General features: G+C 35.1%; 1 protein-coding gene across 6 annotated transcripts in view; it reads right to left on the bottom strand.

The window, feature by feature from the left end:
- Positions 1-12,520, bottom strand: part of LOC143250661 (POU domain, class 3, transcription factor 4-like) — a 59,903-nt gene extending 47,383 nt beyond the window's left edge. For all 6 annotated transcript variants that reach the window (XM_076501537.1, XM_076501538.1, XM_076501536.1 and 3 more), the window contains exon 1: positions 10,517-12,520. In XM_076501537.1, the coding sequence (XP_076357652.1) occupies positions 10,927-12,249 (1,323 nt within the window). In that variant the 5' untranslated portion in view covers positions 12,250-12,520 and the 3' untranslated portion in view covers positions 10,517-10,926. The remainder of the gene's footprint in view (positions 1-10,516) is intronic.
- Between the last annotated feature and the right edge of the window lie 644 nt (positions 12,521-13,164).

Raw genomic sequence — 13,164 nt, 5'->3', positions numbered from 1 at the left:
GAACGTCACATTATAACGCCCCTATGGCTGAAAGGGCGAGCATGTTTGGCGTGACGGGGATGCGCACCCGCTACCCTCAGATTACGAGTCGCACGCCTTAACACGCTTGGCCATGCCGGGCTGTCAGAGTGAAATGAGAAAATGAAATCCAGAAAAGGCGTAAAATAATAACATGGAACAAAAGTAGACGAATACATGCGCTAATAGTTCACAACGTTAATTTAATAAGCAGAAAAAATTCGTAAATGTCCATTCTGTTGAAGACTCCTCAGTCCAAATTTTCTCTTAAAGAAGAAAATTACTTTTACCACCCTTTCTTGGTGTAATCTGAACCCAATAAAAGTATATTACACCAGGAGATCAGAAAATATATGAAATTAAAAGAGACAACTATCTTGCTAGTATACTCATATACCAAAATGACTTCAATGACAGGTTCTGAAGAGATCTTCACTGACAACGAACTGTACATGACCGATCATAATAATACAATATTTCATGATGTAGTTTTATGCGCACATAACACACGTATCTTTAGCTCGTTCATTCGGAAATGCTATAGGTAATACTGCTATAATAAATTGACGAAGATAAACCTTAAAACATTATAATGAACTCCTACAACTACTTTTGTTTAACCTCACCATGTCTTGTCCCCTTTAGTTTTCTCTCAGTCTATTAATTTCACATAAAGCGATGTTTAAACGTGTATTTGTTTTCAGTTTCTTGCTGGGTTTATACAAGACTAGTTGTATACGCGTACTTGTTGAAAATGGATCGGGTATCATCCGAAGCGTTCATGTAACTAAATGTTATTCAACGCATCAGTCGTTCTCGAGATTTTTGTCTTAAAACCCTGTTTCTCCCAACGAATCTAATCGCCTATTTCCATAATTAATGCTGATATCAGCAACTAATCAGAAGCTATAAAAATAATAATTAAGTGTAAGACAGGTAGAGATTGTAAACCTTTATTCTTATAATAAACTTATTTACGGAGTCGGTAAACGCACAATTAAAAGGTACGTTTTAAATTAAATACAAATGTTACTGTTAATACTAGCATCACCATTCTACCAAGAAGACACAATCAGGCGACACGACAGGTATATTTTCTTAAGGGCCAGATTTACTCTGTTCTAAATTTGTATGCACGAAACGAAGGGATTAATTCTAAGAGAGTTAGTTTGAGTCATTTCAATATTCCATAATGCTTTAAAGTGTATTAACGTTGCTCTAACCAACAGTTATAATTCTTAAGGAAACGTGAATTATTGTCTTTACTACGCTACCTGTGCTAGAGAAAAGTCATTTTGTGATAAAAACTTAACACACTAAAGAGTACGTGTCTGAAGCACATCTGGTCCATCTAAAGGTTTATCGCTGATTTCGTTTCAGAACCGTGGTTATTTATCAACATTCAAATTCTGTTTACTCATCAATTTATAAATTTCACTTTTCTGAAAAAATAAATGTTTAGACTTTACAGCAAATAATTTCAACGTTTTCTCTAAATTAGTTTTTATTTTTCAGTCTACGTGTACGTGTTTTACATAAAGCTAGTAACAAACCAACTGCATAAAATGGCAGTTCGTTCGATTATTTATCTCGCGAAATCTGTACCATTGTGCACAATCCGACACGATTCTGTCTTTGTCATTTCTACCAAAGCCACAAGGACGAATCGCGTTTCGCTGTATCGTCATATCTTACGCCCTGCTCTGTTACAGTATCACATAACAGACGTGCCTGTAAACTTCAAAGTCCGTCTCTCAAACTAGCATTTCTCTTACTTTCTCGTCTTACACTTTCACCCAAGTTTTAGTTTTTCTTTCCAATGAATTGCTTATTATTTTGATTTGCATTCAAGTGTGTTTTGTTTTGTATTTTTTTTGCATCGTGAAACAAAACAGCAAATTCATCGACTCTTTTTTTTCAGACTTTGCTTTTTTTTTATAAAACATGGGAAAATACTCGAATTCGGATCTAAACGTTTTAAATATATTTTAATGGAAATCCGGACAACATTCAGATTTTATGTTGATTTTTACTTGCATCAAAAAATATAGCACCTAAGCTTCATATGTACAATAATATTATTAATTTCATATAACATAAAGAGTTGCATATAATGTTGTTCCTAGGTTACACATGATATTATATCAAGTTAATATAATTTTTAGGTTTTACATGAAGTATTGTTTGTTTGTTTTTGAATTTTGCGCAAAGCTAGTCGAGGGCTATCTGCGCTAGCCGTCCCCAATTTAGAAGTGTAAAACTAGAGGAAAGGCAGCTAGTCATCATCACCCACCACCAACTCTTGGGCTACTCTTTTACCAACGAATAGTGGGGTTGACCGTCGCATTATAGCACCCCCACGGCTGTAAAGGCGAGCATGTTTGGTGCGACGGGGACGCGAACCCGTGACCCTCAGATTACGAGTCGCATGCCTTAACTAAAGCAACTTGAAATAACTATAGCAAATCTAATTAGCCTGACAAGTCAAAAATAGTTAAACGTAGGCAGTTTAGCAAGTTTGCGAACTAAATATTTAACATACGCAACAAAACAATAAAACATCCATACGAAAATTAAACCAGTAAATTTAGTTTTGTAAGAAAGTTGAGAGAAAAAATTATTAAACATTATTTAGCTAATGAAAGAAAGTTGGTATTTAGATATAAATATACAGGAGGTGAAGCACGTTACATTACAACGATTTTGAATATGCAAGTCAGCAAATCACGTGACAACCACAGCCGATAGAAAATCGTGGTGAAACGGCCTATATGAGAACTGCATTTTGATGGTACCGAAAATTTATCTGCCTTATTATATTGAAATGTCGGTATATAAGCATGCTTCGTTGTTGTTTTGAATTAAGCACAAAGCTACACAATGGGCTATCTGTGCTCTGCCCACCACGAGTATTGAAACCCGGTTTTTAGCGTTGTAAGTCCGCAGACATACTGCTGAGCCACTGGGGGGGGGAATATAAGCATGCTTTCTTATGTTAAATGGTAGAGATGTATGCTTTCTTATTTTTGATAGTCAGTATAGAATTAGGTCTTCTTATTTTTGATAGTCAGTATAGACTCATGTCTTCTCATGTTGAATACTCACTTTACAAGAAAGCCGTCTTTTGTCGAAGGTCCACTTTAAAAGTTTATTTTCTTATGTTAAATAATCACAATAGAAACTTTGTTATGTATAACAGTCACTGACAAACTTACGTTTTCTTACTGACTATCCATCTAAGAAATCTTGTCTCTTACTTAGAGTAGTTAAGGTTTTCGTCTCGCGTTGAACATGTGACTAAAGAAAGCTTCCGGGTTACCGCTGACAAAAATTTACATCAAATGTTTACCTTGGTATGCTTAAAAGTTCGTAAAATTAAAAAAAAAAACATGTTTATTCCATCTATTTAACGTATTCGGTTTTCGCAACCTTGTATTTTGTTTATACGTTTTGCAATTATTCTATGAATTTCAATCATCGACCATGAAGTGTAAGCCTAAATATTTTTTGCCAGACTTATGAAAAGTAACAACGTAACAGCCCTAATTTAGAAAATATCATTCATTATAAACGTAGATATCGCACAAATACGACTATTGAAATGCAATGAGATTTGAAAAAGCGAAAGGGAATTTTCGGGCTCTCAAAGAAAATTACTATAGGTTACTCTTCCCCATGTCCGGCATGACCAGGTGGGTTACTCTTCCCCATGTCCGGCATGACCAGGTGAGTTAAGGTGTGCGGCTTGTAATCTGAGGGTCGCGGGTTCGCCTTCTCAGCCGATGGGGCGTTATAAGTGACGGTCAATCCCACTATTCGTTGGTAAAAGAGTAGCCCAAGAATTGGCGGTGGGTGGTGATGACTAGCTACCTTCCCTCTAGTCTTACACTGCTAAATTATGGACGGCTAGCGCAGATAGCCCTCGAGTAGCTTTGTGCGAAATTAAAAAAAAACAATACTCTTTGCCCACCCTCCAGCGTACAAGCTCCCAATTTTCCATACCACTTTCAGCAGTGACTAGGTGCAGGGAGGAGAAATGGGTTGCATGCTTGCCCGCTTTAGGTGTGGACAGTTTTTGCACACACTCCCAAACACGTGATAGTCTGGTGGAGACGACAGAGAAAAGTTTACAGGAAACTCTGAAGGTAAGCTAGTCAGACAGATCACTCTATAAAATCAGTTACTTAGCAGACATAGTTGACCAGTTTTGCACGAATAGTACTGATCAAAAGAGAGATTTGTGAATGTATGTTTGTAAGTGCGATCGAAAATGCTTTTAATTCCATTCGTTTTGTAATAACTTGTCGATATTCCTGTTATTGTAGGATAACTTAGTTCTACTCCTGAAAAACCTTAATTGTAATATTTACATTAGTATGTTTATTGCAAATATGTTTATAAACAAGGTTAAACACGAGAATATAACAATGAATACTGTATGCTATAACGTACGCTGTTACAAATTGCATGCTATGTGCAATTCTTAAGTTAAATAGCTGCAATAGTCTACACGTATACAATACGTACTATTTATGTTAATAAACCTAAATGAAGCATACAATATTTGTGATAATTAGGTACAACCTGTTACATAAACTATACAAAATATTTTAATTTGCCAACTGTACTAATTTATTAAATAACAAACAATATTTCAGTTATTTAATAACAAGACTTAAATTAATTAACTGCACTAAGGCTTGGGAAATTACAATGGTTAAGTTAACCATGGTAAACATTATTATATATGCACGAGTTTTTTGTTGTTTTTTTTCAGTGTATTAGTAATTGGTTTATATTCTTCCTGTTCCCTTACAGGTCATAAACATCTTTGGTTTTGCAATACAATTACACAATTTGTTTTAGACTTATCAATGTTTTGCATAACGAAAGCAATAGTCATTTTATCTTTAAAACAGAAAAGTTGGTCTGAAGTACATCACCTGAACAGGTTCGTACAGAAACTATTATTCGTCTATTTCTTAATATGTACACTAATCATAAAACAATGATTTAAAGCTATCTCCTCGCTACTATAACAGATAAAATAAGATACTGTACATATAATAAACAAACAGTATAAGCTTCGGTAATTTATAATTCCCTTCTTTCGAACATCTGATGAATGTCTTAAAATAGAATGTTAGTAAATAGCTCATTAAACTTTCATGAGAAGGAAGAGTTTATCCAATTACTACTTTAGCCTTATGAATAAAGTCAGTACTTTCGAAATGTTTTTACTGTCACGTTTCCGTCAAACAGTCTCATGCAGAAGTAAGGTGTGTATTTTTCTTTTTTAGAGAACTCGGTGTGATGAATATGACAAGCGTACTGATGGATAACTAGGTAGTTAGAAACGCAGAGAAAGATAGAGAGATAAGTGAGCAAAAAGATAGTTAAAATACTTAGAAAAATCAGACAGTGACTGCTAGAGAAACAGACGTAGATAGCGACCTATACAGTTTAGTAACATTAACTAAATAACTAGATAAAGATGAAATAAAAACCCTATAACCCGAGCGTTTTCGAAAGGTGGATCTTTCATCTTCATGGGTAAACTCTTTTTGGTTTGCTTACGTCGCTTGTGTGTAACGTTCACAATGCCCATTTTTTGTTGAGACGGTGTCCGGCACCTTTTCTCCCTACCTAACACGTCGAGCTAATAGTTCCCCCTGGCGTGCTAAAGACGAAACGAGTCGCGACTGTTAGCTTTGTTTACGGTACTTTCTTACACATTTTATGTTATTCTCACGCAACTGTAGAGCGTTTACAGAACACAGTAAATCATGATTTAAATCAAACTGTTTACGCAGTCACTTTCATCTCCTAGAGTTTCTTCTAATTTCGTAGAAAAATAATTTTATAAGTTGTGGGTTCAGATTCTGTTTTTATTTTAAATAAATGACATACTTTCCTTAATGCTGTAACTGAAGAAGGTCCCCGTGGTTACTTTGCACGCTGTAACTGATGCAGTAAAGATAGAGAATATAAATGTATGTTATCTATGTCAATGTCAGCATGAAACAAAACCTGCCTTCTCACTCAGCTAAGTCGAAGTATCTGAAACTAAACAACTCGTTTAGTGCAACTTCTTGACTAATTATTACGTTTTATGAACGGTGTTATTCGCGTTTCTACTTTAAAACGTTTTCCTGCCTTGAACTCAACGCTAGCAGGTACAGTGTTTCACCTTCCCGTATCGCACTTTCATAGACTTGTTACAATTAGTTTTCTACTGAATTCAATAAAAGAAAAAAATTTAATAAAGACAGTTTTAGAACCAAATAGTATTTAGTTGTTTAAATAACTAGTTGAATATTTGGTCTTTCTTTTTTATCATTATGTAGTTGGTAGCGACATCTGGCGATATGCAAACATGTGAATATGTCATTTCAAGATAGTATTAGAAACTCGATGTCGGATGGGTTCGTTAAAACTGTGTTAGTGTAGCTTAGTGTTTGGATGGGCAGCTTTGAAAAAAATTGACCAATATCGTATTAGTTTACATTTTCGTAATACTGGTTCTTCGTTTTGTTTATCAGCAACCTCAATACTAAACTTTATTCTAGAAATGTTATCGAATGTTTTTTTTTTTCATAAACCGTTCACGACATCACCCAAAATGCAAGATTAAACAATGTAATAGTTTACAAAAAGATAACAACAAAATATTATGTCACAAAATCTGGTGTTTATTATACCTAATTGCGATTTGTTATATATATAATACAGTTATTTAATGCCTTATTATATATACAGTACAGTCAACTATACATGTACAAATACAATACTATACAAATGCAAAGCATAAACTCTGTGAACTAACACCGGGAATGTTATAGCTTTAAACAAAGGAATAATATGCTTTTTCTAACAGTTTAAAAATCACGACATTAACAGTAAGGATTTCACTATCTTATCACATTGTCAAACCTTGAAAGTACCTCACATTTTATCCCCAATTCAAGCTTCAAACATAAAACGCAGTAACTTCAAACAATTGAAACATTGTAGTCCATTCTCACTTGATGAATTGCCAAGTGGGTCTATCGTTTTCGTAAGTTGAATGGTTTCGTGTTAGTCTAACAATATGCAAAACTAAGTTATTGTTTCGTGTTATCTCAGAATTTCCATGAAATAGCATGTAATATTGGAAAACAAAAAAAAAACTTTAACACTCAGTACGTGCTTTCCTTGGGGTTTGTCATATGGTATACATAATGTCGTGTACTCAATTAAGCCTTTGATTCAGTAGCAAAGCTTAGACAATTCACTAATGCAGAAAATGGCAGGATGTCATGCCATCCTTTTAGTACACGCTATTTCAGAGCTAATAACTGTTTGTTTGTTTTTTTTACAATCGCTTTAACAGAAAAGGTAACAGTTAAGTGTGATGTAGAAATTGTACAGAAAAAATATGTTTATTATACCAGAAAGAAAAACCAAGTTTCAGACAATAGTTTTTAATCATTCATTTGAACTGTATTTACATATCCTTAAATCTGTGAAATCTAGCCTACTTATACATAAACAATACATTATTAAATATTCAGGATAGAACTGGTATGTAAATGACATATCTCTAGACATTCTAGAGGTTGGGGAGACGAAAATGTGGGAAACACCAGTTCTAACAACATTTGGACTTAATAATAGATTTTTTGATTATAACAAAATATTCAATGAGTAGAATCTGAAAAGAGTTTGGTAATCTAATAAAGACATATACTAACAATATTTTATTATGCGAAGTTTCACATTGCCTGGATGATTTTAAGATATTATTTTAAAAGCTGGGATTTTTAAATCTCTTAAACAATATTTCAGTAGCCGAATTTTGCATTTTCTGAAAACTTTTAAAATTTTCGTAAATTTTAGAAAATTATTTTCATAACCTCTGACTTAATTTTAATAGCGAGTTTAAATACATGTACAAGTATTTTATAAACAAGATTTTGTAACCTGTGATAGGAAGCTATGGAATAGGGTTTGATAATATTTTTAGAAGAATAATCGAAGAAGTTGTGTTTAGCAATAGAACCCCAAACTCGCTAAAAGATCCCAGTAAACAAAATATTACACTAGTCGGTAATAAAGTTTAATTTAAAACTGACAACTTGATAAAATTTAAAATGGTTGAATACAATATTAATTTTTATCGTAAATTTTTGAAATATTAAAAATCATGCTTGTTTCGTATTGTTTATAAATACAATAATTTTTGGTTTGAAACCATCAATAACTCATTAAGAAAAAATGTCAGGCCTTTTATTGTAATAAATTTAATTAAAACTAAAACCAGTTAAATGGGTTTGCCTAAGAGATTTCTTTTCATTTTATTTGGAACACCAGGTGTCATCAGTAACTAACAATTCAAACTTATATTTCTTACCAAAACAAAAAAACATTAAAATTTTGAAGTTCGTTAAAATTGAAATAACAAAATGCTTATTTATAAATACATATTCCATAGTGAATGCTATTTACAAGACAACGGTAAAGATGGTTAAAACATAATGCAAACTGGCACATTGGAAACTGTTTCTAAATGATGTCACTGAATTTTAAAGGAACAAATTCACCTGAGTCCCAGTTGAGGACTTTTTGTCATTAACATTAGGAAAATTTGTTACAATGATTACTTTCAATTCATCAAATCTGTTTTAGTACTTTTTGTGCCAATAAAATATTTTTGTCATATATATGGATATATTTATTATATTACTTGTTTTGTAACTCCTGCAGGAAAATGTACCATGTAACTAAAATTACTTGTTTTGTAACTCCTGCAGGAAAATGTACCATGTAACTAAAATTACTTGTTTTAATTTGATTTTGTTCTATTCGTTTTATCAAAACGTTACTAAAAGTTTGGAGATGTCGATGAGCTTTATTTCAAACTGTTTTTTGACCATTTTCACAACTTTCTAAGAAAATAAAACAAATATAAGTTGTCTTATAAATGTCCACACACAAAAAAAAAAACTTAAGTAAAATTTCAAGACCCGAATTAAGTAGAAAGCAAATTACGGTTATATTCGTGTTACATTGAAAGGCTGGAAATATATATATATATATGTATAACAATTACAAACTAAAGTTTAACATCTTGCTTGCGCCGATATTAAATACTATTTATTATATTAAGTTTACAGAATTAGCTGTTCGATTTTAAAACTACTTTTCGAAATTCCCCCTGCAGATTTTTGAAATTTTACACAGGTACGTGACATATATAAATACAATAAAGTGAGCCGACTGTGTTCATACATACTTGTGACGTCGACTAACATTTAAAGAAGTGCACTTTGGATTAGATTTCTTGAATTTCACTACGAGTTATTGATTCCACTGTTCGACTTAGACGAACTGAAATAACTTGCTGTGTATAAATCTAGGCTCTATCTATCACTACAACGAGAACTCAACCCTCGTGCAGATTTAAGATCAATCCTTCAAATAATCCAACTAATAACTTTCTTCATGTTCCATAAAAATGGTGAGGCTTACACTTCCTTTAGCATTATTCATATTTTAACAAACTTTATTATAAAGTTTAATTTCACAACGGAAACCAACCGTTGTTATGAAAGTGAGTACTAGTTGCACAATTATCCTACATCATATATGTTGTTAAGTATTGCAGAAAACCTGGGGGAAGAACCATCAGCTTCGTTTTTACTTTAGCTATATTATTTTTTCTTTTTATTGTAAATTAAAAGGTAATTTGAGATCTCAGCTATGGTGGTAGTAAAAACCAAGTTTATCATCTCGAGAACTCGGTTGTGAATTGGAATTTAAGCAACATACGTTATCTTCATTTAACAAGCAACCAGATACTGAGAGTATTATTTAAAATAATTTGTTTAGTTAATTTTCAATATTTTTTGCCATAATTCACCTTCCGTAAAATTTCTCCTTAATTCTATGGGTATTATACAAAGGGATTAAGGTGCTTTTTAATACGCATGACTGTAGAAAATAATATGCAAACTGTCTATACATTCATTACAATTTTCGAAAACATATTTCAGAGTTAAGCCTGAAAAATGCTTTTTCTCGATTTACACTAATGTTGGAGGGTAAAGTTGAAGTTCAGACACGAATCTGTACTCCAAAACATTATAATATTTTCTGACAAACTGAAGTTTATCATTTGCGATATTATTATTTCCTTTCGTCAAGTTCTAAATGAAATCTCTCACAAAATATGTATTTATCTAACCTCGTGCTCCAAGTTCGTACAGCCACTGTATGTAATTTAAACTTTCACATTTACTAGAAGTTTACGAGTAGCAGTTTTATACCTTATTTATTGTTTTTGTTTACTGTGCTTTCCCCTCGATGCAACTGAATGATAGACTAAATTCTCTGAATCTTCCTGCTGTTCTTAAAAACACAAAATCTTAGAAACTATACAAAGCTGAGTTCTTCACGAGTTAGTCCGAAAACTGTAAGCTAACAAGAGCAAATCTGAAAACACCGCACATGATCTTACCTCACGTTAACTGTTTGTTCTACGCTCGTCTCGTGCTTCGACTAGTCAGAAACTTGCCTTCTCTCTCTTTTCGTCCTTTTTCTAAACAACGCAAGCTCCCGTTCCGTCTCAGCTGTACTCGTGTATAGGAGAATTTTGGCTCTGCTGGGGCACAGTGATACAAAACAGAATATTGGCACGAAAACACAACAGCTAAAACGCCATCACGGGGCTTTTATATATATATATGTATATATACAAGAAATTCTAACAGCTTCTGGAATGAGCACAAATAAATCTTCAATTCACTAACCAAACAAAGCAGGCCATTATTGATACACTGCTTCATGTGTAAACGTTAGGCCTGTTAACGTAGTAAATATCTCATTTTCTTACATGGTGTGTTTCTAATTAATGAAGTTGACCACAAGTCATGTGAGTTGGCGGTGAGCGGTCAGGGTCTGTCCGATGGTAGTGATGCAGTGGCTGGCTGACTGGGGTGGGGGTGAGTGGAGCATAGGTGGGCTGTGAGAGTGTGACTGGAACTGTGGACTATTGTTGAGGTAGCCGCCATCAGCATGCCTTAAAAGCATATTTTGGCTTCCATCATTTTTATGTCCCCCCTTCACCGTTTCGGTGTTTGTTCGAGGGTTTCCAGCGACGTCTACGTTCGTTGTCATCCGCTTTTCCTTCTGTCGTCGGTTACAAAACCACACTCGTACCACTTCTTTATCTAAATGTAGACTATCTGCAAGGCCTGCTATCTCTTGAGCCATCGGTTTTTGTTGTCTGAGGAAGTGAGATTCCAGCGCTGACTTCACAGATACTTCAATGCTGGTCCTCTTCTTCCGTTTTCGACCCTGGGAAGCGATTTTATCAAGTGATGTTGGTGAGCCAGTTGAACTGTCAGCTTCCTCCAACCATTTACAGAGCAGTGGTTTCAACTTACACATATTTTTGAAACTCAACTGCAGAGCTTCGAACCTGCAAATGGTCGTCTGACTAAATACATTGCCGTAAAGTGTCCCTAAGGCTAAGCCCACGTCAGCTTGGGTGAATCCTAGTTTAATTCGTTTCTGTTTGAACTGCTTAGCAAAATTCTCCAAGTCATCAGAGTTGGGCGGTGGTGACTCATTGATTACGGTGTGGTCGCTGTCGACTGACCTTGAGTTCAAACTACGATGATGTATGGGGTCGAGATAATGATGATTATGTGCGTTGTGGTCATTGGGTAGATGTTGGGACATGTCTCTCATGACTGGCTGAAGCTGGCCACCTGCATGGGTCAGCATACCGTTCATTCCGTAAGTTGGACGTTGCGAGGGGGAAGATCCGTTTCCTGGTGGCGCCATACTTGTCATATGTGGTGGTCCCAACGATGAGGGGTGCCATGGGTAGGACGCTGGCATGTGCTGTGAGGGACGGTGATGAGCTAGTGCGCCGTGATGTATTTCAGTCCCGGCGTGATGTGGTGGTTTAATGTCTTGTTGATGAAGACCCGGGTGAGCCATGCTGGACGGCCATGTTCCTGGGTCTCCATGCGGGGAGAACCCGACCCACTGGGGATGAGGGCTGAGAGCATGCCCGTTAGGGCTTTGGTGCTGCGGCGTCATGTATTTGAACTCGGCAGGGTCGCGAATGAAACTGGTCTGCGAGCTCGCGAGCTGCATATCGCTGCTCCTACAGACGTGTGTGCTTGTCAGAGAGTACACGCTACTTGTGGCTGTGTGCAGACCCTGCAATTCGGTAGCCATTGTGCAGAAGACATTGGCGCCGATCTGATCTCACTCGCAAAACAAGTCTCGGCCTCCTACGTGATTCCTGGTGGCCTCGCTTCAGAGCACAGGCTTCACAGCATGGCGCTGATAAATGGATGTTTATCTCGTTGTTGATTGGCTGTAACTCAGATGACGACATTTAAAAGGCGAGGCGTCACCCGGAATATTATTTAATTTCAGAACTCATTGGTTTCAGTTCAATATGTGTCAGAGAAACAGACGAGAAATCCTAATTCTACGAAACTAGGAAATAAATTCAACAGTTCAATGAGAAGAAGTACCATTCTGTCCCTAATGTTATAATGATGATTTTGTATCTCCTTCTGATAGCTTGTGTGGCTAAATCTTACAATACAGCTGATTTAAGGGCGGAGCTTAATAATGGGCGGAATCTGCGTTAATATGATTGACATGTTAGCATATGTATCATCCTTTTACCTTGAGCAGCCAGCGGTTTGCCTTGTTCACCATGTGTTATAAGCGCCTGTGATTAGTCTGGTAGCTGACGTAAACACTATAGCTATATATACACACCTTTTTCCTTATATACTGTGGAAAATAAGTATCTATTTGTTTTTCATAATTATTTTGCACAAAAGCATTCAAAAGAGTTTCATAGCATACAAGTCCTTTTCGAGCCTAATTAATTTCAGCACCAACATAGAAACACGTGGGTCGAGAAGACTGTTTTCTGTATAGGAAGCATATAACCGCGCTTTTCTCTCGTACCTTGATAAAGAATATGAACTGAAGACAAAGGATTAACTGACAGATAAATACATAGAAATACTACAAAAAATGTATAAATTATTTTATGGTAATTTTGCCTTGAAAAGCTAATTAAACATACTTAACCGTCTGTTTTCAAAACTTTAAATAAAGTAATTCAGA

Source organism: Tachypleus tridentatus, chromosome 5 (genome assembly GCF_004210375.1).
Source record: "Tachypleus tridentatus isolate NWPU-2018 chromosome 5, ASM421037v1, whole genome shotgun sequence".
In the NCBI taxonomy this organism is placed as follows: Eukaryota; Metazoa; Arthropoda; class Merostomata; order Xiphosura; family Limulidae; genus Tachypleus; species Tachypleus tridentatus.
This window is presented reverse-complemented; position numbering and strand designations above follow the sequence as displayed.